Below are 27713 nucleotides of genomic sequence, written 5' to 3'. Positions count from 1 at the left end.
TCTGCTGCTCGGAAACGTTCACGTTGCATTCCAAGGTCACTGAGGAGGCTGGGTCCGTGGGTAGACGAGGTGCAGAGCTCCCTGATGCTCCTGCACTCCTCTGTTTTGGTTTCAGTCACAGCAGGGTTGGACACAGGCAGCCTTGCTTCCCTTTTTTCCTTGCCTCAGCTGCTTGCTGTAGCTGTGTCGATCTGTTCGTCGGTGGGAGGGTTTGAGAAATGAAACTCAACAGGTGGTGGGATTGCTACTGGCAGCCCATTTATTATCATTAGCTGGTACAAGGAAAACAGTGTTCAAGCAAAACATTTTAAAAAATAAAGTGAGTGATGGGGCTCTAATCCCTGTATTTGGCATGATTTTTAATTTCAACAAAACCTCACAAGAACTATTCATCAAGTTTTTTTCCTGGAGGAATTTTTTCTCTCTGTACACTCAGAGATAGAATTTGCAAAAATTATACTGATATGGTATCTATTTAGAACAGAAAAAGGGGAGAGTGATCCCTTTCCTTCACTCCAAAGTACATCAAGAGGAAGGAAATCGTTCCCACTGAGTTACATCAGACTGAGACCAAAGACACACAACAAACACAACAGTATTTAGCACAGGGGTGATAAAATCCCCCTGGTAGGGATTCTACTGATGTTAACAAAAGACACTGAACCCTGGGAAATATTACATAACAGGTTGAGCCCTAGATAAAAAAAAAAAGCACATGTAACCAATCTGCTAGAACATATTTTTATTTTAATCATGCTAAGAATAATTAGACAGATTTTTGAGTTGATTTTTCTTCTTTTAAGAAAGACGAGCTGGTGTGTAGTCACATTGCTGTCCTGACTTCAGCAGGACAAGCTGAAGGCAGATTCCTGATGAGACACTGGCCCTGCCTGCTTTAATCAAGTGCTGTTCCTACAATAACCCCTGCAATTCCAGCAGAGCAGGTGGCAGAAAAAAGCAACACAAAATGGTTTTGGAAAGGAGCCATCACTTCGTAATTCTCCAGCTGAACCCCAAGCCCTCTATCCTGCTCTGCAAAGTGCCACAGTCACCTGTGAATGCAGGCTGGAGAAGCAGCAGGCCATTCATTCCATGTCCTTCCTCTCCCTAAATCCACTGCACCTGCAAATCCACTGCTGCAGAATTCTCCCCACCCCTGGATTCATTGGTAAACTGGTCTGCTGGGAATGTCAGCAGAAGAACATGCAGTATTTGAGGAGTTTAGAGAGAATTTTGGGGAGTGAACTAAAATGAGCTATCACAAGTGGCGTGTGCATTGCTCTGAGTGTCACAAACATTCATTACAGCAATTCACCAGTTCCCTAAATATCTCCCCCCAAGCTTTAAAGTCATGGGGGGTACATCAGCATAATTATCCATACTTTGCTGCCACTACTTCATTTTCATATTTTCTATCATGTTGTCTGGGCTTTGGGGCAGGGTCCCACTTTCTGATGTTTTGGGGCAATACAATGCTTTCTGAAGTACTTAAAGTTTGACTGAAAGTCATAGCAGCTCAGTGGGATAAGAGAGCTGCCCCAAATTGTTCCTGAATGAGAAATTCTCATGTTTCATTCACAGTAATCTCATTCTTTACACATAGGCTGAGCTTAAATAGAATCCCTGAGCCCAGGGCTGGGGGTAGAGGTCCCAGGTGAGACTGGTTGTTGCCACTAAGGTTTTTAGTGCCCTCAGGATGGTGACACAGCTGTGCCAGGCCCTCGGGTGGTACAAACCAGCTCCAGAACTGTTTAGGAGTGATACAGGCTTCAGCATTTTTAATTACCCTCCATTGCCTCAATTTGCAGGAGGTGAAAGGCAGAGGGAAAGGAGAAGGGGCTGAGACAGGCTCTGCATGTCCCCAGCAAGGTGTCTGCAGGTGTCAGAGCACTGGTGGGAGTCAGGAATGAATTCACAAGTTACAGAAAGGGCAAGAGCAATCAAAAGAGAAGTGAAGCTGATCTGGGTTATATTTTTTGGCTCTCTGCTTTCACATCAGTGAGTTGCAGCTGCAGCTTATAAGCATCCCATATAAGATGCAATTCCCCCTGAAGCTCCACGGTAGCTTTGCTAATGTGCCAGGAAAAGGAAAATGGAAATCCCTTTCTAAGCTCTTAAGATTGGTTAAGAAAAATCTTTGTTAGCTCTAAAAATTTCATAGCATGGTGAAATAGAGTACAGTGCTGCATGACTTCCACAGAGTCACAGGATTTCAGGGAGCACAGTGGATCATCTGGTCCCACCTCCCCGCTCAAGCAGGGCCATCCCGGAGCACAGGGCACAGGATTGTGTCCAGGGGGTTCTGGAATACCCACAGTGAGGGAGACTCCACACCCACTCTGCACAATCTGTTCAGTGCTCGGTCACCGCACAGGGAAGAAGTTCTTCCTCATGTTCAGATGGAACTTCCTGGGCATCAGTTCCTGCCTGCTGCCTCTTCATGGTGTTTATAGCAAAGAAAACTAAACAAGCAATGGCTGCTGGTAGTAAAGTCATCGTTAATGATTTTAACCAGCAAAGACTACCCACAGCAACTTTATTTGCTGTCTTGTCTGGCTGCTGAGCTTGCAGGAAAACTGATCCTATTCTACACTAGAACGGCTCAAATTTCAGCAGAGTAATGTCTAGAAAGAGGATGGTGGCTGTTGGCACAATTCCATCCCGTTTTGTACAGACACAGGTACTTCTACAAAAACTCCCTCAGCAGATCAGATCACCAAGAGTAACCAGGTTCATCCTGCCCTTGGCTGGAAGGGCCACGTTGCTGTTCGAAAGCAGAGCTGTTGCTCCTATAGAACCAGTGAAACTCAAAAATAATTTTGGCTGAACTACTTTCAGAGCTTCATTTATAAAGGATCCTGAAGGTGGTGTAAAACAAACTCATTCTCTCTTATCTACAAAGATTGCATTTAACAGTTTAGATTATCAGTTCTGACACATGTATAGATGAGTTTAGAGTTTTATGATTCAGCTAGACTGGAGGGAAAACATCATCCTGTGCTGACTGGTAATAGTAGAAGCTGTACTTGTCTCACCAGTGTAAATGTACTTGGGCAATAATTTTTTTTCTTAATAGTTTAAGGATTTTATTCTAATTATTTTCTTATATTTTAATGAGGCATTTGGAATGAAGTTCAATTTTAATGTGTGTTGAGTTTGCTGTGTTAATTAGATCACTTCCATCTATTTAATATAAATGTTTTGGATGTAGTTTTATACCTTCTGCAGGAACACATTACAACTGTTAACTTCTTATGAGATAATAGAAATGTCATAATTTCATGTTGTGGATTAGATATAAATGGAGCTGTCATGCAATATTCCATTTCTGACACGAAACCAATAAACCAAGAGAAGAAAGAAGATAAAAAACATTAAAAACAACCCAAAAGAAGCTGTGATTGATGGGCACAGAACTGAGCTAGGATCTCCACGAATAATGTTAGTTACACAACATGCCAAAAGACAGAGTTTCCAAAGGGAGTGATTTTGTGATTAGTTGTAATTTGTAATCAGGACCAAAATAGTTCCAGGAATTAAATGCTGCTAAGCATAGAAATGAACAAAATGGAAAACCATTCTCATGTTAAACAGGGTTTTGTTTTTCTTGGTGTCGTATTTTGTGGCAGCTGTCCTGCCTATAAAGTATTGATTTGGGGGATTTTTTAAATTGACAGCTGAAAAATCTTATTAAAACAAAGCCCTACCTGTGCTGCTGATAGTATTCCATGTTATTAAATCTGAAAGAACCTTTTAAAATCTGATTTTCTCTTCAGCAATTTACCACTCACACATTAGATGTCTTGGGCAATAAAAACATGCGTCATTACTTTGCTTCCTGGAATGTCATGTTTTAACAGGGTTTTGTAACATGTGAAGTGCTCAGAGAGATTTCTGGGTAAACCTTTCCTTTCATTTCAACAAGATGAAAATACAAGAATATAAGTTAATCAATATTTGATCCTACAAAAAGAATTTTGCCTTCTCACAAAACCTAAGTTACCTGACAACATTAATAGATACAACTGAAGTGCCTGAGAGAGAGAAAACTTCTGAAATTTGGTTTTCATGACCAACATGACAGAATAGTTAACATAGGCCATCCAGGTTGGTAGAATTTCAACCTGCAATTCTTTCTTTACTGCTTAGAGTTAAAACTAAAGGAAGAAAAAAATCATCAGTGTTTGGTTTCACATCTTGCACACAAATTCTCTTACACAAGGTCAACATTGCGTGTATTGTTCTCCCACGGAGTCTGCACTTGCTGATAATTCATTCGATTTCTGGCTCATCAACTCTTCCTTCCAAGAGATTAAATGGCCCTTGTGTCTCCTCAAGAAATATGAGAGAGCTTGACTGCACAGGGACGACAAGAAGGATGAATGGATTGAATTTCAACATGGCTCCTTCCTTTGCTTCTCTTATTTCTCTGCTTCTTGGGAAAAAACGATCTGCTGCCAGAGCAGGAAAACCAGGACAGACCATTGGGAAGTTTTACTTCCCAAAAAACAACTTAGGCCAGGTGAAATTTCCCTGTGAAGGAATCTTTCTGGACAGGAGGGTACTGCCGGCTGTGGGGGGACTGGCACGAGCAAGAGTATCTCACAGTATTCATTTTTCTCTGGAAAAATGTCTTGCTGCTGTTCTTTCCTTCCCATGTCACAGAAGAAATTTTAATTAATTTCCATGGCTCTGTTTCCCTGTTCCTGAATAAAAATTTGAATGAAGACCCACCTCTTGAAACACCTTCTCAGGAAAAGTCTGTGTGAGCATAATCAATTTATGCTGCAAGACAAATTATTGTCTCAGAGCAAGGTAGAGGTATTAACATTTTATTTGCCCTCCTTTATTCCTGTATCTGACTATTTAATGCCAATGAACACTTACATTCCCCTTTACATCTTGGAGCTTAAAAGGAAGGGCCCATCATGGTTATTTTCACATTCAAATAGGATCTCTGGACATACAGGACTTGCTCTCCAAAATCATGCCAAGCCATATTTGCATCCTACTGAAGCACTAACAAACTCCCATTCTCTTTCAACTGACTTTCCATTTCTGACATGATTAATCCTCATTTTATATATTCCCACATTCCGTACTGGGCATGAAAAACAGCCAATTAGTTTCTGCCCAAGCACCCTCAAGAAGATAAAATTAAAGCAAGTTCTGCAGTATATATATGTATATATACATATATATATGTATATATGATGGCCAATACAATAGAGCTCCTAAAAGCCATAATTCCCCAGCAGAGGGAAATATCAGGGCTCCCCTGCCACAGTGCAGGGCAGACCCTGGTCTGTATTTGAGAATACACATCCAGGCTGTGTTTAAACCAGCTGCTATTTTTTCAGGACATGAACACACTATGCACACACAGTATCAGGGTCTCTGTTTAGTACAGGGTGTCTCATGGGCACCATCCTTGCCTGACTGAAAGGCATTGTCATTATCTCTACGAATGGTACTTAGAGCCAGCCTCTTGTGCATATTAATAATGATACACTAATTGAATCCTGAAGCTCATTGCTCAGATGCAATGGATTCGGGGCTAATAGTAGCATTTTATGGCTTTGGATAGAATGCAAGTCAGGGTCTTGCCAAGATAAACACAAGGTTTGCTTTTATTGCTGGCAGGCATTGCTGGAGCTCCTTTGTTAGAGCTGGAGTTCTACAATATATATCAGCACAAAGCTCGGCCCCAAGTCTGTAACTCGCTGTGCTGAAGGTGAAGTCCTTAATAATATGTGCTGAAATTCCCTTACTGAAGAGAATTTAAAAAACTCCTTTCCCTCCTGAAGGAATTCTTTCCTGAAACTCAGCATGAAAAGGTAAAGATTGTGGAGTTCATTGTTATTTTAAAGTGCCCTCAAGAGAGCAAGAAATGAGACATTTATTACCTTTGCATTGCAGGCTGACACTGGCACATGAAGTTTACCACTGGATAATGGGCAAGGTTGGACAGGAACACTTTTTATCTGTAGCAAGCTCTTGTTAAAACATTGGCAGCATATTTTGGAGCCCAGACATGGTCAGACACACCACCAAAAAACTGCAGGGGACACAGAAGGAATTGTACTGCTCTTGTCTGTCCTCAGACGTGCTGTGCATGACTTCTGTGGTTTATCAGGCATCTAGAACAGACTCTCTTCCCTTATATTCCAATGGGATTTTCTGATCACTCTCTTAGGTACCTAAAAAGACAATTCATCCAGAGAGCTGTGCTCTTCACATAGACCTTTCCTGTGCAGCTCTGGAGGCAGTGGATTGTGGAGCTCTGAAACAAATCTTGGCAAGTGGCACATATTCATTGTATCTGAAATTTGGTACATTCCTAAGGGAACTCCTTGCAAAGATGACAAGCCATCTGTCCCTACTTCTGGTGTTTTCTCTGCTTCCACATCCATAAGTTAAGGTAGAAATAATGTTTTCAACTCAAAAGCCTAATTTAGGCTGTAAATTGTAGGTTTGTAATGATCAAATCTAGTTTAAGCCAGGCAGTGAATATTTTTGCATCGCCCTTTGCCAGTAGGAATTCCTTCTTCTAGCACTGATGTCTTGCAGGTTACTGCCTTGTTATTTGCATTTAATATGGTATATTATAACATCATCAAGTCCACATTCTGGACTCCTGCTTGTTTCACCCAGATCCAGGGTTATTTACAGTAACCATTCTGCTGCATTGGCTGCTCTGTCCCGGTGGAAATTCTAATATAATAAATGTGGGCAGTGTAAAAAAACAATGTTGCAGAATATGGCTTTGATTAGCAAGGAGCTGCAAGGGTGCATTGGAGAGTTACAGTCAGAGATACCTGGAATGAAGAGCAGTAAAAGGAAAATGAAATATTATTTCATTTCTCTGCAGACACATCATGTGGGCAGAGCTGAGCCCTCCTGCAGGCTCTGAGCCCTCACAGCTGGCTCTGTGACCAGAAGAAATGAGCTTAGACTCGATGCACCAGGCAAGGAAGGGTTTTTGGAATGAGGCATTTTCCTCAGGCAGGATAAGGGAGCAAGAAGCCCAGCAGAGGCCCAGTCATGCTCCCATCAGGGGCATCCCAGGTACTGTGCCAGGTAAACACCAGGAGCTGCTCAGCCACAGGAGGGTCCAGCTGCCTGCACAGACAACTTTTCTGCAAAAGGTTTTTCTATTTTACCCCCAAATCCAATCTTCATACTGTTTTTCTTAACAATTTCCAGCAATTAAGGTTGCACAAACTTTTCAATTCCTTCCCTGTCCAACCATCAGCTTCAATTTTAAATAAATTTGGTGAACTTCAAAATCCTGACCCCTGGTAGTGAAAGCACAGGATGCCTCAAGCTTTCCTTAGGGCTGTGGCTGATAAAGCACCAAGGTTAAGCTCATTGAATTTATGCCTGTTTTGAAAGTTCATCCTTCCTACAAACTCCCAAAGTTTCACTGCTGGCCAAGCTCAAGCCCACAATGTTTTTAGCCTACAGATGATTTTAACTTCTACAGAACTAATCCCTAATTGCTTTACCCTCAGTGCTTCCAGTACAACATCTGATATGATTAGCTAGGCCATTAATTATCTTGTACTTTAACTATGAACCTCCTGCCAAAATCCAAGGAAAGGTCAATGCCTATCTGGAGAAAATGATACCTAACAAGGTACATTTATCAGCAAATTAGGCACACTGTGAGTTCAGCACACACCGGCTGCCCAAAGGATTTTTACTCCTGTGCTAATGGTACTTGAGATTTTTTGCTGAGGATATTTGCTTGTAGTCAACAGGAGACTGCCTCGCTAAAAGCCTCCCATGGACATTAGCGCACAAAAATCCTTTATACATTGTAACAATGAGTCAGATTAAAGAATGAAGAAGATATCTGCTAAGCAGTCCAGTCTGCACAGATACCAAATGATACCTGAGGAGCTGTTGTTGCAGACAGAAAGTCTGTTACATGTTTTTACATCAAATAATAAAAAAATAGTTGTTGTCACATAAACCACTCAAGGAACAGCTCGATGGGCACTTCCTTCCAGCAGTGTTGCTGGCCTAAATTCCACATCCCCAAGCTGTCACCTCTGCTGTGGCTGAAGAGTTGTTTGGTTCACCAGAACCAGGAGCTGAACCAGAGGAAAAAGGGTTTTTTTCCTTCTGAACTACTTTGACCTTGAGTCCAGGTCACTGAGTGGCCTCACAGCTGCACAGACACATCCAAGCAGGCAGCTGAGTGATCAAAATAGGGGAAGAGGCTTGCAGGGTGATGTTACTACTCAAAATATGTCAAAACACCACCTGAGTGACTGCAGAATTAATTACTAAGTTCACATTAGAGTAAAAGGAGCCTGACATAAGCCCTTTGAACACAGCACAGATGCATTTCCACCCCTACCTTGAATCTGCTGTGGTAGTGGTCTGCTGCAGCTGGCATTTTGAACTTAATGCCATTTAAAAGAAAGGCAACAAGTCAAGGTCGTATTAAAAAATATTTGGGACATGTTAAAATAACTCAAGTGTATTTCAGCTCAATACATCTTAGAGGGTTTATAACTTGTATAATTTCTCCTGGAGGAAAGGTTAGACGTGGGATCTATTATCAAAATAAAGGACAAAAGGCTGAAGAAGCTGCCCACCATCTGCACATGTATTTGGCACTTCTTTATTTCATCTTCCAGTTTATGATTAATAAAACACCTGGGTGCACAGAGCAGTTTTGCACAGATGGGAGAGCTCAGGGGGACTTGGGAGCCAAAACCAGTTTATTGCAGCTCCTGCTCCAGCAGTTCTCTGTGCCCAGGCACTGAGGCTGCAAGGAGCTCCTGTTTCAGAGGTTACAGGGCTTCCAGGGCAGAGGTTCTCAGTCTCTTCACAAATCAAGCATTGATGTTACAGGAGAGATCCCTCTTCTGTCCTCAGGACTTTTCAAACAGGTGCCTCTTTACATAAACACATAGGATATACATATGCATTTGTACCTGATTGTCAATTCCATCTCAGTTTGTCGTTTCTGTTAATAGATCTTTTGATGCTGTTGTCAGGCACCACTGTTTTCTAAGTGTGCTGTCTCCTAAGTGAATTTCACAAATCATTCAATATGAGATGTCGCCACATCTCTATCAATAAACTTGTATCATGACCCTATTAACAAAGGGGCTTCCAGTGCCTGAAACCACATATATTTGTACAAAGGATGGCTTGAAAAGCAAAACTAATCTTGTTTATTGACAGAGCTCAGCTCTGAAGAAGAATGGCTCCTTAACAAATCATTTAGCCAAGGTATTTTGCAGAAATGCTGCCACCTTCATGAAGGACTTTTGGAGGTGATTTATTTCTGCTCTCTGGCTGCAACTCCTGTTTTTCACTGTCAGTATTTTCTCCACATGGAGCTTCCACTGAAAAGCAAAGGGGAAAAACCAGAGGAAGTATTTGCCATGACAAAGCTGAGCTCCCCTTTTCCTGGCTACTTTATATGGGCAGAAAGCTGAGATCGGATTCTCCCTCACGTCCCTTCTCCAGCTCCCTTCCACACCACTTTAAACCCTCCCTGGTGGCTACTAGAGCTAGAGCTGATTATTTAGAAATTCAGAGCTGAATTTTCTTAGTCCTTTGTGCAGACAGAACACTGGGGACAGGACAATCATACCTGAACATCCTGCAATGCAGAGAACACCGTGAATCCCCTAAGCTACCAACAGATGAATAAGCAATACCCATAACAAACCTCAGCTTAGGAAAACTTGGCTTCTGACTACACACAAGTGAGCTCCTGGTGTCTGAATAAACCCTGTCCCTACTCATGCACTTAGAGCAATCTCAAGCACAAACATTGCTTTGGTTGTGTTCATGAGGCCACTTTAATAAGGTTACATTAAAAGTTATTTGAACTCATTTTTGGCAGAAAGTGAGCTACAAGGTCAACTGCTGGATTTGTTCTCCTCTCAGGCCTTTTGTTCTCTATAACCATCTCTTAAATAGACACACTTCACTTTTGATTGCCTGGATTTATATGGATCTGACGCTGGTTTATTGACATATAAAAGATGTTTCTTTTACAGCCTCCATATGTAAAGGAAGCCTGAGAGTCCTGCATTTTAAGAGCCATTGAGCTGAGCACCACTCCTCCTGCACTTTGGGGAACTGCATTTTACCTTCAAGAGGGTGCAGTAGGTGGGCTTCTCTGCCCTCCCAACAGCTCAGCTGAGCGCTGGGAGCAAACCCTGTACTCATGGCCACCTCTGCTCAGGTCACTGAAAATTTCCACTGTGGAAAAAAGACAAATACTTCAATCTTTGGGCTTTGCAACAGAGGGCAGAGCAGTTTATGCTTTTCTGTCCATAGGAAGGTCTTGGTGATTGTGGATGACATCTACATTCCTGCTTTTCTTACCCATTTGCACCACACAGCAGATGAACGTAAGGTTCACATATTCCCATGTTCCTGGTCAAACCCCCACATGCAGGGCCAAAGATGCTCTAATGACCCCTTTGGATGCTCCAGATCCCAGCTCACTGCTGCAATGCCCATTTTCCCTCAGCCTCCTGCCTAGGCTGGTGGGGAGACATCCAGGAGCTGTGCGGAACCCAGAGCCCATCTTCTGCTTTCCTTCACCCCATTCCTGTCACCATGGGAAAATGGGAACTCTTCAGGAGTCATCACTGGTAAATCTGCACCTGAAGCCAATAAAAAGCCCCTCACTGGCTCTGTGGAAATGCCCTGCAGGCTGTTTGCAATCATATTTACACTGGAGTGGTTCCATCAGCCTTTGGGAAGTTAATCTTGATCTACAGTTATGAAAATCGAGTCTAGAGACAAGCTCAGAGTTTAAGAGTTGCTGTTAGAACAGTGTGAAAAAAATCCCCAGATTGCTCCTATTAAATCCAACTAGGTGTCAGTGACTGCACCATTTGGGTTAAGCACAAGTATGCCAAGAGCACTGAAATGGGAACAGGCATGTGAAATAATATTTCCCATTATTAAACAGAAATTAATGGGATTTTTTTATTTCAACTCTGGAGAACACATCCTAATTCAAAGGGATGATTAAAAATAATAGTTCAGTAACACAGCTCTGCAAAGGGCTGCTCCCCAATCCCTGCTCCTATTTGAACAGCCAGTCTCCACCAACAGCACCCTAGCACTGATCATTTTGTAGGAAAAATGAAATGCTAGATTTTATTATTCATCACATGTTAAAAAAAAAAAAAATCACATGCAGGGAGGACAGGGAGAATATTATGGAAATAGCATTTTAGACAGAGTTTGTAAAATGTTTGTTGACGTGAAGTTATAAACATTAATATAGCATTCATTGGGAAAGGACCAGGACAACTCCAGCAGAGTTACTGGAAATTTTCTGTGCTATGCAAGACATCTCCCAGAACAAGGAGAAATTATTTAACTATGCTACTTTTATGAACAGCTGTGTGAGGAGGTGTTCTCAAAGGATAGGAAGATTCCTAGTGGCAGAGGCAGTGAATCCTAGAACAGCAGGAGAGAAGCAGTGGATACAAAGTTTTCCAAAAGAAAAAGTTTTCAATGAAAAATTCACTTTTGTCCAAATGGGAATTTTTTGGAAAGGTGCTGGATTTCTCAGAGAGACTCTGATGTTTTTGCTTGGAATTAATTAATAAAAATTTCCACCTCCTTTCATGTCCTACTATGCCCTGTTCCACAGTGATTTTGATTTTTTAAAAAATCTATTCTGGACAATCTTTTTTTTTTTTTTAATTGTTTACAATCACTTAAGCAAAGATGAAAATACAGCAGGGAAAACCTATAATTTTTGTATGTGGATTGACTAATTAGAGTTTAATTAGCCTTATCTGTTTCATTATGCATTGTAATTCATATAAAAATAAATCAAAACCAGCAGCAGCTACTGGAAGCTGTGCTGTGTATGGTGTATGTTGCAGCACACAAGGAAGATTTCTGTTGAGGAAGTAATGTATTCATCTGTAGCAGATTTAAAATCACTCTATAAACTCTATTTATTTTATTTCTCTTTGTTTTCTATAACCATAGGTTACAGTCATTTTTCCTTCCTTTATGTCTAAACTTCCATTTGCTTTTAAGAAGTGAGAATGGCCTGTAGTTGCAGTCCAATTTTTTTTTTATATGACTAGAACTAACTTTTATGCCATATTCCCAAACCAATTTCTGCACTCCAGATGGTCCTGGCTCCTGCAGCATCCTCCTGTGCACCCATCCATGGCAGAGGCAGCTCCTTGCCAGCCAGGGTGCCCCTGCACCAACTCCTCTCACACACCCATAAAATCTGTTCCTTGGTGCTACTGCCCCTCCCAAAGGGATGTGTCACAGCCCAGCAGCTTCTTAAAAATGCTATTTAAGCAAACTCATCAGCATGCTCAGCGTGGCACAGAGTTGATAAATACAAGTGTACATAACCTTCTACTCTGTGATATTTATGATGAAAATGAGGCCAGTGGTCTTTGTTGTTGAGTGGCCAGTGAGGTTTTTGTTGTGTATATATATTAAAAAAATTTGTATTCTAACTACCAAAGAACATTGTAAAACTTAGACAATTCTGTCTTAGAGGTTAATTTTTAAAGATACAAAGACATTTGGCTGTTTTGGATAAAAAGTTTCCTTTGACAAACTTGATCCCCAGAACAAAAAGGATTTTGAAAAGCCAGTTTAGTGGGAAGCCCCAAGACTGACTAGAGGGTCACAGCACATGGCAGGCAAGGAGATGCCAAGAAAAGCGTTGGGTCTTGAGAAGCCAAACAGGAAAATCTTGTTGTTGTCCTCAACTATGAAACATAAGAGTGCAAGAGACAGAGACGTTATTCTTGAAGATGCAGAGAAAGGACAAAAGGCCACAGACACGAGCTCCACCTAGAAAATTTCAACTGTGTATTAGAAAAAAATTTGCAATCACAGTAGTCAACCATTACAACAGGGCCAGAGAGGCAAAGGATCTCCAGCCTTGAACAAGGCCCTAAGCAGCAAAGTTGGTCTAAGCAACCTCTCCAAGCTATTTTTTGTGATTAAATACAAAACCTTGTTGTAAAGACCCACTGGAAGTAAGGTAATTTCAATTACAGCAATCAAATTATATACACAATAATGTGTATTTTACATATATCAAGAAAAAAAAAACCATACTGCATTTCAAAACTTGTTTACTGCAATAACAGAGGCAAATAGTCAGGACTAAGGTTAAGCCACTAATATTAAAGAAAGCCACAATGTGTGTGTAAATTGAAGCCAAATGAAAGCTACAGAAGTTCAGTATTCAGAGACATGAATTCCAAGGATTTCACAACACCTAATTCACCTCAACATCATTGCATGAAAATGGAGTCTGGATTGCAGGGTTGGATCTAGATTATTATCTAGCACCCATAAGCTTTGGGTTCCTATTTACAATAACTGTTTTGAGATGTTAAACTCCAAGGTCAAGGTAAGTGTTTTAGTTCTCACAACTGCAGCCTAGTTTCACTAAAATTGCCTTAATTAACTTAGAACAGTCTGTGATTCTGTAATTACCAGATCAAAATGTCATTTTAAATTGTTCCTCATTTCAGAATATGTGAACACTGAACGAGCTGTAACAAACTTGTAATATTTTCAAAGTCAAAGGTTCATTCTTACTTTAAAAAAAAGCCACAATAAAACTCTTAACAGAGGCTTAAAAAGGTCTTTATAAAATAATCTCCATCACACTTACAATAGTAAGAAAATTATTCTAGTTGCTAGTTTTTAGTAAATACGAGCTGGTTTGTGTAATCTGTATTAAAGATGGTTATAACTACAGTTCACATTTCATTTCTTAAAGGTGGATGAACAAATGTGTCAAGAAAAGTAGATTATTGCTGTTCCTCAACAAGTCTTTTTTACTAAGGACATGCTGCCTTGGTAGGCAAAGCATGTCCAGCAGCCAGCTGAGACAGGAGAGCTGAAGGAGAGAAGTTACGATTTGCATGCCAAAAAAACCTTCTTCAATCACCTTATATTCAGCAATGGTACAATTAAATTGATTTAAGATCAAAACTCTGTCATTCCATCCATCTCCTGAATGACAGTGCTGATCATCTCATAATTTAAGTTTGCCTGAAGTGACACAAGAAGGTAGAATCCAAGCAAGTTCTGGACTGATAGGAAAAAAACCCCTGATGTTTATCCTGTCATGTGCAACTATGAAAATACCAGATGTTCTTCAGAGGGTTTTTCACCAGGTCTGCTGGAGCAACAGGTATGGCTGTGCAGAGAAAACAGAACATGGACATATTGGAAATAGCAAATGTATCAGGTTTTCTCTTTCTGCAGTAGCACTAGTCAAATTAAATATGCCACCATTCAATTTCAAGAGGACTCAAAAAGATCTAAAAATCCATACATCTTTTTAATGAAACTTTTCATACAGCAAGCCTCTGAAATGTACTTTCTGTGGACACAAATTGGCAATTACAACTGCAAACAGAAAAAGCTCACAACAACTGCTAATAGGGTGTCATTCATTATATATTTTAACCAGCTATTAGATTCTTTAGCTTTTGGTAATAAATTATCCTAGTGAGGATGGTGATAGTTTATACATCCAAGCTTTAATATGCTGGTGCACATTCTATTGTTTACATGAAAGCCTGTATTACTGCTTCACAAAGAGCAGCTTCAAGATGGTCTAGAAGAGCTAAACCAAGTCACTCATAAAAAAAAAAAAATGGATGTTGCTGTCATAGGCACTACTGGACAATCCATTACCTTCACACTGCCACCCTTCACGTTTGAAGGTCTTAAAAGAACAGGAAAAAAAAATAACAGAGAAAAAACCCACATGGCTGCTAACACTGGGGGAGAATTTTCCACTTCAGTACTTCCAGATTTCTTGTGATGTGATAATATTTTACACAGGTCATGTAATGACATTTCTTCTCATGTAAAAAGATCCCCGTTTCCTGGTGTGCAGCCTTCCCAAGACACCACTTCAGTGCATCCTGCCCTCCCATTTCAGCCTCTGGTATCTGAATCCCAGTCTCAAAGGCTGTTCAGTCAAGCCAGTGCTGAGGGACATTCTGAGCAACTGCTAATGGAATTACAGACTTCCCTGACTGGGCTTTGTTGTGTAACATCCTGCTAAACTGTCCCCCAACTGTGTAATTCTCAATGAAAAAACCACAATTAACCCAGTGTCTGCTGCAGCTGAGCAACAAACTCCTCTGAGCTTTGCACTGGTAAATTATCACATCCCACTCCCCCCTGCAATGAGACTTAAAGGCATCTCCTTTGCAATGAGATTCCTATGATTTCAACCAGAGCCATCATAAAGAAACAGAAGTAGGGAAAAAGTTCTGCAACTGTGACTTGAGACTCTGCATAAGCCATTGTGATGACTGATACACCACTGTCAGAGCTGTGCAGCCAGCTGGTGCTGCCTTTCTCCTTTTACTTCTCAATGCTTTAAAGAAATGCATTTGATCAGCCTTGACATTTTATTTTTAAAAAAGCTGCTATCAACTGACCATCAGAAGCATTCTGTTACAAAAGAGTACTAAAACTGTATGATAGCAATGAAAGACACCTAAAATATTCCTCTGAAATGTCAAGCATTTCTCTTCATGCTGGGTATTTATGTACCTTGACATTATCAGTTCTTCTGCAAATGGAGAAATACATCAGAAACTATCTTGTATGATTCCACAAAGGCAAGGTGCATATTATTTCTTCCTTGCCTCTCAAAATGAAGTATTTTCTTTTCTATAACATGCAGTGATGCAAACTGGTACAATACAGATCCCCAGTCTGGAACCATACATCTTAAAATAAAAATACCTGCAAGAATATTTCAGATCTAAGATATTAAATTATACTGTGTATTTAATTTCTTTCCCAAGGGAACCAGCTTCCATGCTGTGTCCTTTCACTTGGTCTACTGAAATTCTCAAGCTATACAAAGATAATAAAATACTGACCTATGTAAGGGTCTCATTCAGTAATTTATCAATATCAATGTTTAACACTTTCTTAGGAGACAAACAGCTTTTTGCTGGCAATGTGCACCATTGGTCAACTGATCAAATATGGACCTTGCAGCAGTGACGCACTTTTGGGGTTCTTTAATCTACTGCACTGTAAATGAAGTTTCATCATATTCAATTTCACCAAATTTTCCTGTTCTTGAACATTCACTGAACAACCAAACAGAGAGAAGCACGATAAAGAGATCATACTTTGGTTGTATTTGTACTGGCAATTATTATCCAGTACCAAAACCACTAACATCAGACATCTTTTGGGAATTAAAGGAAGAACTCAAAGGCTTCCTCTGCATTCAAGTTTAGAAATTGTTTTTGCAATCAAAATGACATTTTATGGCTGTCTGCTTTGTAATAAAAACTTCAGAGGAGAAAGGGAAAGTAAAGACATCTAAGCTTCAGCTGAATTTGATACAAGCACAGAAGTTACATTAGAGCAAACTTACAAATTCATGTGCTCATACATCAATGCTGTGGCTGCTCAGGATTGATATTCATAGTCCTGTATATCTCTTTGAGAAACAGCAAGGCAGTGTCTTCAGATCCCCTATGAAGAATGAAATAAATAAAACAAAAGGAAAAAAGAAAAAAACCAAAAAGGAATAAGTTAGTTCACTATGGTCCATGTTCTAATTCTCCTAAGTCAGATTTCATCCTATTTCAGCTCTCTAAAGTTTGCACAACTTCTTGGCCTAGTGTTTATTTTTCATGAACATGGCCTTACCTCTACCAACTTCCTTCAAGCTACAATTCTACACCAGCTTAGAACTAGTTCTGCTACCAGCCCTAGCCCATGCATTTACCTTTTTTCTACTGCACCTTCTCCTCCTCTGTCCTCCCTAACTTCCTGTGCTGCAACTCTAAATCCCCTCCTCTATCCACCTCTTTGATGTTACTTCCTTGTCTTAATCTCCTCAAATAATGCATCACTTTTTGTCTGCACTGAGGTCCTGAACAGATTCCACACTTCATTCTATTCATCTCGTCCCACTCCATTAATTAGCCCAGTGTCAAAACTCAGCCTTGCCAGTTCTAGCAGCAATATTCTCATTCTTCTCTAGCTGCCAGGCCCTTAATTGTAAACAGACTGTGTTAAATACCCATAGTCTTCCTCTCTTCCTTACCACTAAAATGTAAGATAGCTCTCAAATAACAAAGATTAACATAATTCAAGTGCCATGTTTCCAAGTGGCCGTTTTCCCTCCTCTTTTCAAAAATCAAAGCTTCAGGCTATCTGAATTTAAAGTTAACATGAATAGATTTAATTTTCTTATTCATCTATAAAATGCTATTTAAATACACATAAACAATACCGACATAAAAAATAGCAAACGTTAAACAGGCAAATTTGAACAAAGTTCCAGAGCTGCAGGTGTTGTTAGATGAGGGCAGCTTCCTGGGCTTTTTAAAATAGTGACACAGAGAGCCAGTAAAAGAGATTTAGATGGCCAGAACTGTGATCCACCAAATATGAGGAGCACAATTTGCAGAACACCAGTACAGAATTAAACATGCAAGCTAAGGGACTATATGTATTTTCCACAATTAAGCACAGACATTTCTTGATGGTCTCTGCATTAAATGAGCAGCAAACAAGCAAGCAGAGGGTTCAACACAAGCTCCAATCTCTCTAACACTCAGAGCACTTAATTCAAAGCTTTTCCCACCATTCCTTAAGAAAAAATGCTCTCCTATTTGGGTCATTAATCACCGTGCTCATCTTCCTTACTCGAATGACAAAAACCAGCAACGGGTACCGTTTTCGAAACCCTGGCAGTGATCGGCTGCCACCTTGTGGAAAGAATTCCCATCCCTTCAGCCCCGCCTGTGGAACGGCGCTGCCACCACCGGGTCACCCCGACAGAGTGCTCACAGCAAGACTCGCTAACCCCTCCCCAGCAGGTGCTGAGCTTTCACAGGGGAACTGATGATGGCTTTAATGAGACCCTTCAGGTAACGCTTTCAGTGCTGAATTTTAACCTCTGGGAAAAATGCCTGCTGCTAAAATTACCTACTGAAAATCAAAACCTGCAAAAAGAATTTAGAGCGCCCTTTGTCCAGCACCTGCTGAACTCAAAATGAGAGACCAGTCACTCCTCCTCCTTCAACACCCCTTTGCACAGCTCACACCCAACGTTGACTACTACATACAGAGGTGGGTTGTTAAATAGAGTTCACACATCCTTTGCTCTGCCAGAGGAAGCAATAAAGTTTTACCACTTATTGTAATCTAGTAAAATTCCTTCCTGAGCAGTTTTATTTGAAAATCTACAGCTGTGAAAATGCTTTCAGAGCTCTCCTTGTTCTGAAAATGACAGTAGCTAAAACTGTGTGTTTGGAGGGTCAAAGGTCAAGAGAACAGTGCGCAGTGTCTTTATCGCAAACACATTTGTTTACTGTGTGCTAACACAGAACTTTATTTTGAAATAGGATTATCAAATAGTGACATTCAAGCACAACACCCTGAGCCCCTGGACAATCATACATGCTATGTATCTTAATCAGTATTTCTAGAATCACAGATATTTCCCCTTACCAGTAGCACAGATGACTCTGCAAAGCAAACAGGTACTCATTGAAGCTTTCTATTGGTTTCTCTTGTAGAACATAATCAATGCGACGCCCTCCATTTAGCATTCCAACCTTCACTGAAACATCTTCATCTTTTGGAGGGTCTGGGCTTTCAGTGATCTTCTCAGCTAAAATTAAAGAGTTTCAGATTTAAATTATGTTCAAGCACAGCCTGCTTGACTATAATTAAGAAATATTACCATTTTTCCTACTGTAATTTCCAAGTGCTTGTGGTAAGACAATAATAACAACCTGAACTGTCCAGCATGGTTCAGAAAGGTTACTGAACTATTGGTTTGTTTCTTTCCTAACTGTTTAAACAGTTTTCTTAAGAAGCAACTGTTGATTGATCTCTCCCTGAGTTCACCTCAACCCACAAACCTTTTGTTGTATTTTCTCTCCCCCACCCAGCTGAAGAGGAGAATGACAGAGCTTTTAGCAGAGGCCTCCTTAACAAGAGTCACTGGGATATCCAAGTGTCAACTTATTTGAGATAAGTAAGTTACAGGAAAACCAGTGATGTGACCACATACCTTCCACCACCTGCTTTTCTTCCTCCTCTTTAATTTGGTTAGCCACTTTCTCCAGTTCTGCTTGCAGCTGGGTTGAAGATGTATGAGCACGTGCAAATTCGTTAAGGGTCTGCCATGCACTCTTCAAAGAGCTAATAAAGCCCTGCTTCAGATCAGATCCCATACGAGAGAGAGAGTCCTTCAGCTCTGAGAAAGAAAAAAAACCAAAAAATTTACTACAGAAGGATTTAAAATTACAAACTAAAATCAGAATGATGAAGCTCTGTTCAATAAACACCCCAATTACCAGGAGAAACAGGCCTGCTATGTCATAAATGTGTCTTTCTTGCTTCTCTATTCAAGATTAGGTGAAATGCAATTAATACACAATCGACTTCCTACTGAGTAGGTCAATGAACCCACCTACATCAAAGTAAAGAGTAAAGAGCAACAGACCGTATTTTTCTCCTTTACTATACACACCTTTGGAGAGTTGTAACCTAAAACAAGTACCTTGTCAAGTCTAGCAAAGAAAACTCACCCTAATGTACAATTCTAAAGGACAGATGCTACAGAATCTCTCCAAGCGCCTGAAGAGAGGCTTTCAGGAGGGCTCTGTGAACTTGCACAACAGCAAAACTGACTTTCCTTATTAGATGTGGAAAATTTAAGTAGACCACCTTGGTCTGATGTGCACCCAGGAGCAACAAAATCAGTCCCAATGGCTACAGAACCTCCTTCTCCCTCAGGGTTTCCAACACTGAAGAGACTCTGGTTAAACACATCATGGTGGTCATTAGGGTCAAGATTAAAAAAACCAATAAATTTAGTCTCTGTTTCAGATCTTAGAAATGAACAAGCAATGTACAGCATTTTTTTAATGGAACTTAGGTAATGAGAAGGTTAAATCTGGAGGAAATATGATTATTAATTTTGAATGAAATTGTGAATGCCCAACTTACGGGGCTGGGTGGAATCACCTCTGATGTTTAGGAACAACATGGAGTCAGATACCCAGGAACATTCATCAGTCTCTTAAAATCTTACAATATTCTAAGGCATCAAATGAGTAAATAATGAATAGAATCCATATGAAATAAGTTTTCTTTTTACCCAGATGAAGTCTTTTTCTGCCTTTATGATGTGGAATGAGAACTGGTTTTAAATCCAGGTCTTCAATGATCATTGGTTCTAACCTGTAAGCTACGGGATCAAGCTGTTAAGAAACAACATATTGACATTTTGTTATCTTTAAAATTATTTTAATTATTACATTTCAGTGAAAAAAAATCCCTATTTATGGTTTATAGACAACCATTTTTGAATTCTGTACTATGAATTTACAAGAATTCAGTTCATGACACATTAGGCAGGTTCATGAACTACTTTGGTCTTGTTCTCCTACAGAAGGAGATTCTAATGAGGAAACACAACAGCAAGATTTCCTTGCACTCAATCTCTATCAACATGTCACTGTGGAATTGTCAAACAAAATGAGACAGAAAAGGACAAACACTACATGTAAAAATACAAACATTCCATAAAAATCTACAAAAGTGGCCTCAAACTAATGAAAAAAACCCAAACCAACTCCCCCCAAAAAAACTTCCTTAGTTCTGAAAAGGAACAAGGCACATATTACCAAACCAACCCATGCCTGAAAGCGTTTTGTGAAATGTACACAGGGGAACAAGAGGTGTAATGCTCAGAAGCCAAAACTTAGTATTCCGCCTTTTTTATCATCTACATCAACTAAAATCAAATTTCAAACACACTGCTACTCACTGGGTGATAGATATTGAAGAACTCCTTGCAGGTAGGGAGCCTGTAGTTTTCATCAATCTTCTCCACACCCCTCACAGTAAGGAACACACCAATGGGGGAACCAAGAGCAAAGAAAATATCTGGTTCAAAGTCCAGTGCATTGTAAACCACAGAAACCTACCAGACAGAAATCAGACATCATCTCTCAGAACTGTCAGCTTCAAAGCTTCAAAGAAAGTAGCAAAAGGTCATCAACGTTAAAGAAAAATTTAATGAAAAGACAGGATTATTCAAATCCTTTAAATTGTCGAAATCATTTAAATCTATGTAGACTCACCTGGCCAGTTCCAACTTCAAAATACTCATAGTCAATGTTCACAGAAGACACAGATGCACCAACTGGGAGCCTCCTCTTTGAGTGCATCTGACCAGACTCTGAAGGGGAGACAGAAGAAACTGCTTCTTTTGGTTTCTGGGTGTCTTCCTGAGTCTGGAGTGTGGCAGCCAGCACTGCTTTCTTTTCTGCCACTGCTTTCTTCTGTTCCTTTTGAGAAAAGTTTTAAAGTTAGGGAGAAAAAAAAAGTTAATTTCACAGTTGTCAAAATTCCTTTAATATATTCAGGATGTTAACAAGAGTGTTCAAGAATAGAAGCTACTCCACAGCAAGGAAGTCAGTTACATTTGCCTAACAACTTTTTATTTCAATCCTGAAATATGTATTTACCTGCTTGGCTGCTCTGTCTTTTACAAAATTAGCTATTTTCTTTCTTGGTCCAAGAGGTATCCCCATCTCCTTCAGGTCATCAACTGTACACATGAGCTAAAAAAAAAAATCCAAACACACATATCAGAACATATTTTTCCAGTAGAAAAAGTACTTATAACCTTTCTAGTAAAATGTATCATTTCTTACTGGCAATGACTTCTGAATTTGTTAAGTCAATTTGTAAAGCTACAGAAAATGCAAAAAATTAAAAAGATGTGACACAAAGTGCCTTAACATAACTGGGGGGAATGCACCACACCAAGAAAAAAACGACAAGAGCCACAGAACATTTAGTCTTCAAGTCATGCATTGATTATCTTATCTTTGCAACTGCTCTCATGGCCACAGAACTCAAAGGAAAAACAAAACAACAAGAAAACCCAAACGTAAACCTCCATACCCTGGGCAATCCCTACAAGTCAAGTGAACATTTTTGTACCAAAGACTCCATGTCGATTCGCTCCTTTTCAAAGGTGCTTGCGTACTCTGACAGACTGAGCATTTCCAGAGTCTTCTGCAAAGTAGGAACATCTTCATCCGCTTCAGGCTCGCAAAGATCATCACCAGAAGTAGCAATGGAGGAGCCCAAGGAACTGGTATCTTCAGTCATCTTAACAAAACAGCACAGAAACAGAATCACATCCTCTGACAGTGAAAAACCAATATGCAGCAAACAAAACCAAGCTGGACTACTTTCTCTTAAAAACATTAGAATGCAAGCTCTGTAAACATACATCCACTTTTAGGGAAGCAGGACACAGATTTTCCACTAAAATAGACCTGCAAAATAAATATTTAAAAATTACTATGAGGGACAAAATGCTCTCAGAAAAGCTTCCTTTTATTCATCAAACAATTGGTCACCATATTCAGACTAAACACACATATAATTCTTTCCCTCTTATACATCTCTCACACAATTTAGATAGTGTTAGACGAAGTTACATGCTCACAAGGGTCAAAGCTGATGTTCACCATCAAATGTCATTACTGACCTACTTGGAACTTAACATGAGATCTAATTAATTTGCCCTGGGAACTGACAATATTTACAAAACTGCATCTTTCCATTAACATGTTTAAATGTACTATCAAAACCCACAAACATGTTTCAGCTAATAAATTCTGAAAAGTTAACAAAGGAATGACTGAAAATATCAGATCTATTGGCTTGGAAAGACCAACATGCAAATTACCTGTTTATCATGAACAGCCACATCCTTCACACTCCCATTAACACCAGAGAATGGTCCAGAATTTACTGATGAAGCCAAGTCCTTCTGGTTAGACAATATGTCAAATAGAATTAAGGAACCTGCAAACAGGAATTAGAGTTGACTTGGGAAAAATATCAGGTTTTCCTGTCCCTAAATCTTGAGCAAGATTTATATGCAATAGTAATGTCACAGTACAGATTGATCAAAAGAGATGGCTGAATTAAAATACCCATATATTAACTTGAACATAATCACTCTCAACTAAAAGCAACCCTTTTTTTTCTCTGTTCATGCTTTATGTAGATGCCATGACTAAATTATTTTTCCTCCAATACCTGAGACTGCTTGATGTACTGAAGGAAAAGTTCCATTCCAAACCAATATGTCAATATGCTGCTCTAACACTTATTCTATCTTCCAAAAAATGATTGTGGTCTTACTAAGTGGGGTTCTGAGACACAGAAATCACCCACCTAACAAGACACCAGATAACCTGTTGACTTTAAATGCAGATTAGATACTAAGTTTTCATGAAGGGAAGTACTGACTTTCTCTCAAAGCCGAGAAACTCAGCTGTTGAGAGGTGTTTGTCTTTCAGTCAGCTGTTTTCTGAAAGACAGCCAAGCCCTAACAGCTAATTTGAGCCTTATGCTTAATGAAGGCTCCAATTCCCTCAAGAAGGAACTGATTTGGGATAAAAGCAGCATTCCTCAGACAATCACCTAAGCTGTGCCCAGCCACGGAGACTCCCCCTTTGAAGTCGGGGTTGCGGCTCATGAAAAGCGCATACAGGCGGTTCATTTCCATGCCCACTTTATCCACGATGGTCTGGCAGTAGGTGGGGCTGTTGTAGAACAGGATGTCGAGCAGCGTCTCGTTGGTGAAGTGCCTCAGGCGACCAATGCTCGGCAAAGTGATTTTCTTTATGTTCCTGGTAACACAGAATCGTTAGAAGCATGAAAGGCTTTAAAGAAACACTCGTGAGGACTTTGTTAGCTTTTGAAATTAATGCCATGTAAATTCTACAGAAAAGGTCTCTAAAGAGATTTTAAAAAACCATACAGCCTTCTGGCCTTGTTGCATATTCATACATTAATGCTACCTGCTGATTGTAATATTTGAGAAAGATACAGCTCCCTTTTTTACTCTCCAGGCTGAAGGGATGCCTGAAATAACGTCTTCTCTATTCCAACACTGCTCTCAGAAAGTACCAGAGAAGTCTGGTAAGCAGATTGAAGTGGAAGAGAAAAAGGAACTCACATATAAAATTAGAATCATAGAATCATAATACTCTCTTTTTGAAGAAAAAGCTTGACATCACCATCTGCCTGCCTGGAGTCAAGACAGCTGCAGTGGAATTGCTATAGGCTTGAGACTGCCTGGTTTGATTAACAGAATAAGGATGCCTCCTCATGCAGTGCTCAAATGCAAATAAAACACCAAGACTGGAGGAAAGCAGTGAGATTCGACTGAGCTCGAACAGTCTGGAGAGCATCAGCATCACTTTAAGTGGCACAGGTTTCCACCCTCACAATTTCTACTTCCCCAACTTTGAGCAAGGGAAAACAGCTTGAAATGTGAAGTCACAGAAAGGTAGGCACAGAGAAGGGATTTTAAAACAGAATTTTAAATGCTGTAACACTCCTACCCAAATATAGATACTTTGCTTCAAAAAAGAACCCCTTAGCTCAAGTGCCCAATCATAATTCGGGTACCCCTCTAGGACTGGACAGAGGGCTCCATGTCTTCCTCAGAAGTAACTCCTAGGGTCAAACTCAATCAGACTGCAGGAGGGTAATGAATAGAGAACTCTGCACTCTGAATTGTCCACACATGGTACTGGACAAAACATCTCCATGCTCACTACTTCATACTTGTGATCACAATCTCTACGCACTCACTCATCATCAGGTATCATGCACTGGCCGCTCTCATGCAAATGCAGTACTGAACAGGTGTGTGCATGAAAATAAACAAGAGAAAATATTCCTCATGTCTTTCCAGCTTTACTCATCAAAATACTAATTTTTAAAAATTAGCAATTCTCTTTTGAAACTCAGTCATACATTTACTCATCTAGCCTGCAGAGTATATGAACTGCTTTTTCTCCACTTTCCAGAACCCCTTAAAATGCAGCTTTTAAGAGGTTTTCAACATTAAACAACACCCTCACCTGTCTACACCTGTTGCATCTCCATGCAGAGAACTGTGCCAGTGAACTGGAAGGAATTCCACCCTGCTCACTTTGCGTTCCTCCAAACATTTCTTAAAGTGAGTCTGCAACAACTTCAGAGAAACAGTCCTGAAATCATCAACTGTAAAGAAAAAGAATAATGAAAAACTGAGAGCTGCAGTACTCAAGTAACACGTGAATAGTCCCTCCTGCCCCATAATTTCACACATAATCAGAATACAAATGATGGAAACTGAAAACTGGTAAAATCTTTTCAAGTATTACTATTCTAACAATAAGAAAGTGCACTTTCTTATTTTCTTTCTGTTAGAGTGGATTTTTTAGCAAGCTTCTATTTATCTCACAATGACTGCCTGTTCACTCCGTAACCAGACAGGGCTTTTTTAATTTATTCAATCGTACTGGAATGTATTTAAAAAAAAAAAAAGCAAATAAAAAACCACACCACACACACAAAGCAAACACATCCACTCACACCACAAAAAGAAAAAGCAAAAAAGCAACCAACCAAGAAAACCCCTCACCACACATCCCAAAACCCAAATCACCCTGCAAGTCTGGTATTGAGTACTACTTGAGCTAAAGCTTCAAGTCTGACAGAACACAGATTCGGCCTTTGGAAAATAACCATGAAAAAACTGAACTTCCTAATATCAGAGATTTTTCTTTAAAAAAAAAGTTATTAAGATGTGCTTATCTGAATATAAGCTAGAGAGAATCACATTTAAACAGTTAAGAATATAAATGCTCATTATACGAGCCCAAACTTACCACATTCAACAATGCTTCTAAACCTCAAGTCACATACAGGACCTATGCCATGAACCATAAATACCAGATGGTCAATTTGGGACATTTCTCCTGTAGAAAAAAAGGAAAAAGAAAAAAAAAACATTCAGAGCACCAATATGTACTGCAGGAGTGAAGTTTAGAGTCAAGCAAGTGTAATACATGCTTGTTTTATAAAGCCTATTACACAACATGGTTCAGGATATAACACAGCCCACAAGACTCCATTGATTAAAACCAGATAACCTCTTTCAAGCAGTTTAGATGAAGGAATAACTTTAATCTTTAGACTCCAGGCACAAAGAGCACACAGCCACTCCACCCAGTATTGGCCAGCTTTTGTACAGACCCAAAATGACTGCCCCCAGTGCAGACCCAAGTACACCAGGAATCTCATCACCTACCATCAGGAATCTCATCATGGTCATCATCAATTCCACGTTTCACTACCCTTGGCCTTGCCTGGCCATCCTGAGTGGTGCCCCATTCATCTGGTGTGGCAGAAGGCTGGAACTGAACTATGACCTGCAACAAATAGTGTCCAATTCTAACCACAGTAAGCCCTCAAGACTCATGTTAGTCTGAAAGCACTGCATGGTTTAATGCATTTTTTGACTGCTTTACCTTGCATCTGAAACTCAAATGTTTTCTTCCACAAAATCCTCATTAGTGTGAAAAGCAAACAGGTGACTCTAACCACTAGGTGAAGAAGCTGGGCCTGCTCAGTAATTCTGAACCATTTTAACTCAGCCAAGCATTATTCAAGCTCCTCTTTCCCACTCTCCAGTATCCACTCTTCCTTAGCAGATTGCTGCTTATGTAAGGAAATCGAATACTACCTTATTTACAATAACTCTATCACAAGGAGAAACTGGAAAAAAAAAATGTGCAGTATCTTTCAGGGAAAGACAACAGTATTTGAAGCAGTCTGAAAACACTAGAAAGTGAGGAATTCAGTAGTACAGCTGTTTATAGGAATTACAGTCTGAATTCATATCTATGACACCAAGTGGTTTAAATGCTCCTTCTCTAGGTTTTTACTGGACAGAATTCCCCAACCAGCATTATTAAACACTTAAAGTAGGAGCAACTGATGCCTTTTCCTGGTCTTAAAATCAAGAATCAAACACGGTTAGAAGGGGAAAAGGGATTTTACCTTGGTATTTATTTTAAGGATCCTTAGGTGCACATGTCCAGGTTGAATGCACCTCCATGCACACCACAATCCCTCCCCAAAAGATCTGGTATAACATTAGAGGTCTTACTAATTAGCATATCTATCAAAAATTCCCCAATGAGAGGCTCGAGTGAGCCCCCCCTCCCCAAGGAACCTTCCCCTGGATGGTTCTATCTTAGTTTACAGAATGTGTTCTGGAGAGGACCTTGGGGTCTGGGGCACACTGATCCCTAACTACAAAGCTTCTAAGATGTTTAGTCTCCTAGCTTAACAAGTCCAAGAATGCAGGCAAAAAAGCACTAAGAATACAGAAGTTATAAAAAGGTATAACAGGCAAAAAGAAAAGGCAAAAAATCACCATGGCATAACAACCACGATCCTTTCTGGCCCTTGAGTAGTTCTATGTATTAATTACTGCACCTGTGATAAGGGAACAGTTAACAGCATTGGTCAATAAGGCTGAAGTCCATGTTTTAATCACATGAGACTGTTCACAGAGTATTTAGAATAACTTCTACAGCTTGTCTTGCTATGCTTTCTTATGGCCTAAAAAGTCACAGCAGAAACCTTCTCAGGGCTTAAATAAACTGACTACTTACCTTCTAGCTAGATTAATGCTCTTCTCCACATGAAAGCTCTTACTTTTAATTCTCTTTCTTCTGGCACAGACTGAGGTTAAATTAATTCAAATTGCTTACCATTTGCTGCCAGTTACGCTTAGCCAAAATATTTACTATGCAAACCCTTATTCT

General features: G+C 39.9%; 1 protein-coding gene across 2 annotated transcripts in view; it reads right to left on the bottom strand.

The window, feature by feature from the left end:
- Positions 1-236: 236 nt before the first annotated feature.
- Positions 237-27713, bottom strand: part of LOC121660248 (SEC23 interacting protein) — a 34744-nt gene continuing 7267 nt past the window's right edge. The window contains exons 6-19 of one of the 2 annotated variants that reach the window (XM_042019460.1): positions 26189-26309; positions 25767-25856; positions 24975-25116; positions 23524-23732; positions 22781-22899; positions 22024-22194; positions 21543-21638; positions 21156-21362; positions 20840-20995; positions 20168-20270; positions 19076-19261; positions 18508-18670; positions 16418-16518; positions 237-6818 (exon numbers count right to left, since the gene is read on the bottom strand). In XM_042019460.1, the coding sequence (XP_041875394.1) occupies positions 16437-16518; positions 18508-18670; positions 19076-19261; positions 20168-20270; positions 20840-20995; positions 21156-21362; positions 21543-21638; positions 22024-22194; positions 22781-22899; positions 23524-23732; positions 24975-25116; positions 25767-25856; positions 26189-26309 (1845 nt within the window). In that variant the 3' untranslated portion in view covers positions 237-6818; positions 16418-16436. Of the gene's footprint in view, positions 6819-12826; positions 14198-16417; positions 16519-18507; positions 18671-19075; positions 19262-20167; positions 20271-20839; positions 20996-21155; positions 21363-21542; positions 21639-22023; positions 22195-22780; positions 22900-23523; positions 23733-24974; positions 25117-25766; positions 25857-26188; positions 26310-27713 lie in introns of those variants that run through there. The other variant, XM_042019459.1, reaches the window with a different exon arrangement.

This window comes from Corvus kubaryi, unplaced genomic scaffold, assembly GCF_017639235.1.
Source record: "Corvus kubaryi isolate FWS band 111438036 unplaced genomic scaffold, C.kubaryi_AGA036_p1.0 138, whole genome shotgun sequence".
Taxonomy (NCBI): Eukaryota; Metazoa; Chordata; class Aves; order Passeriformes; family Corvidae; genus Corvus; species Corvus kubaryi.
Note: the sequence above shows the minus strand (reverse complement) of the source record. Positions and strands in the feature narration are given on the sequence as shown.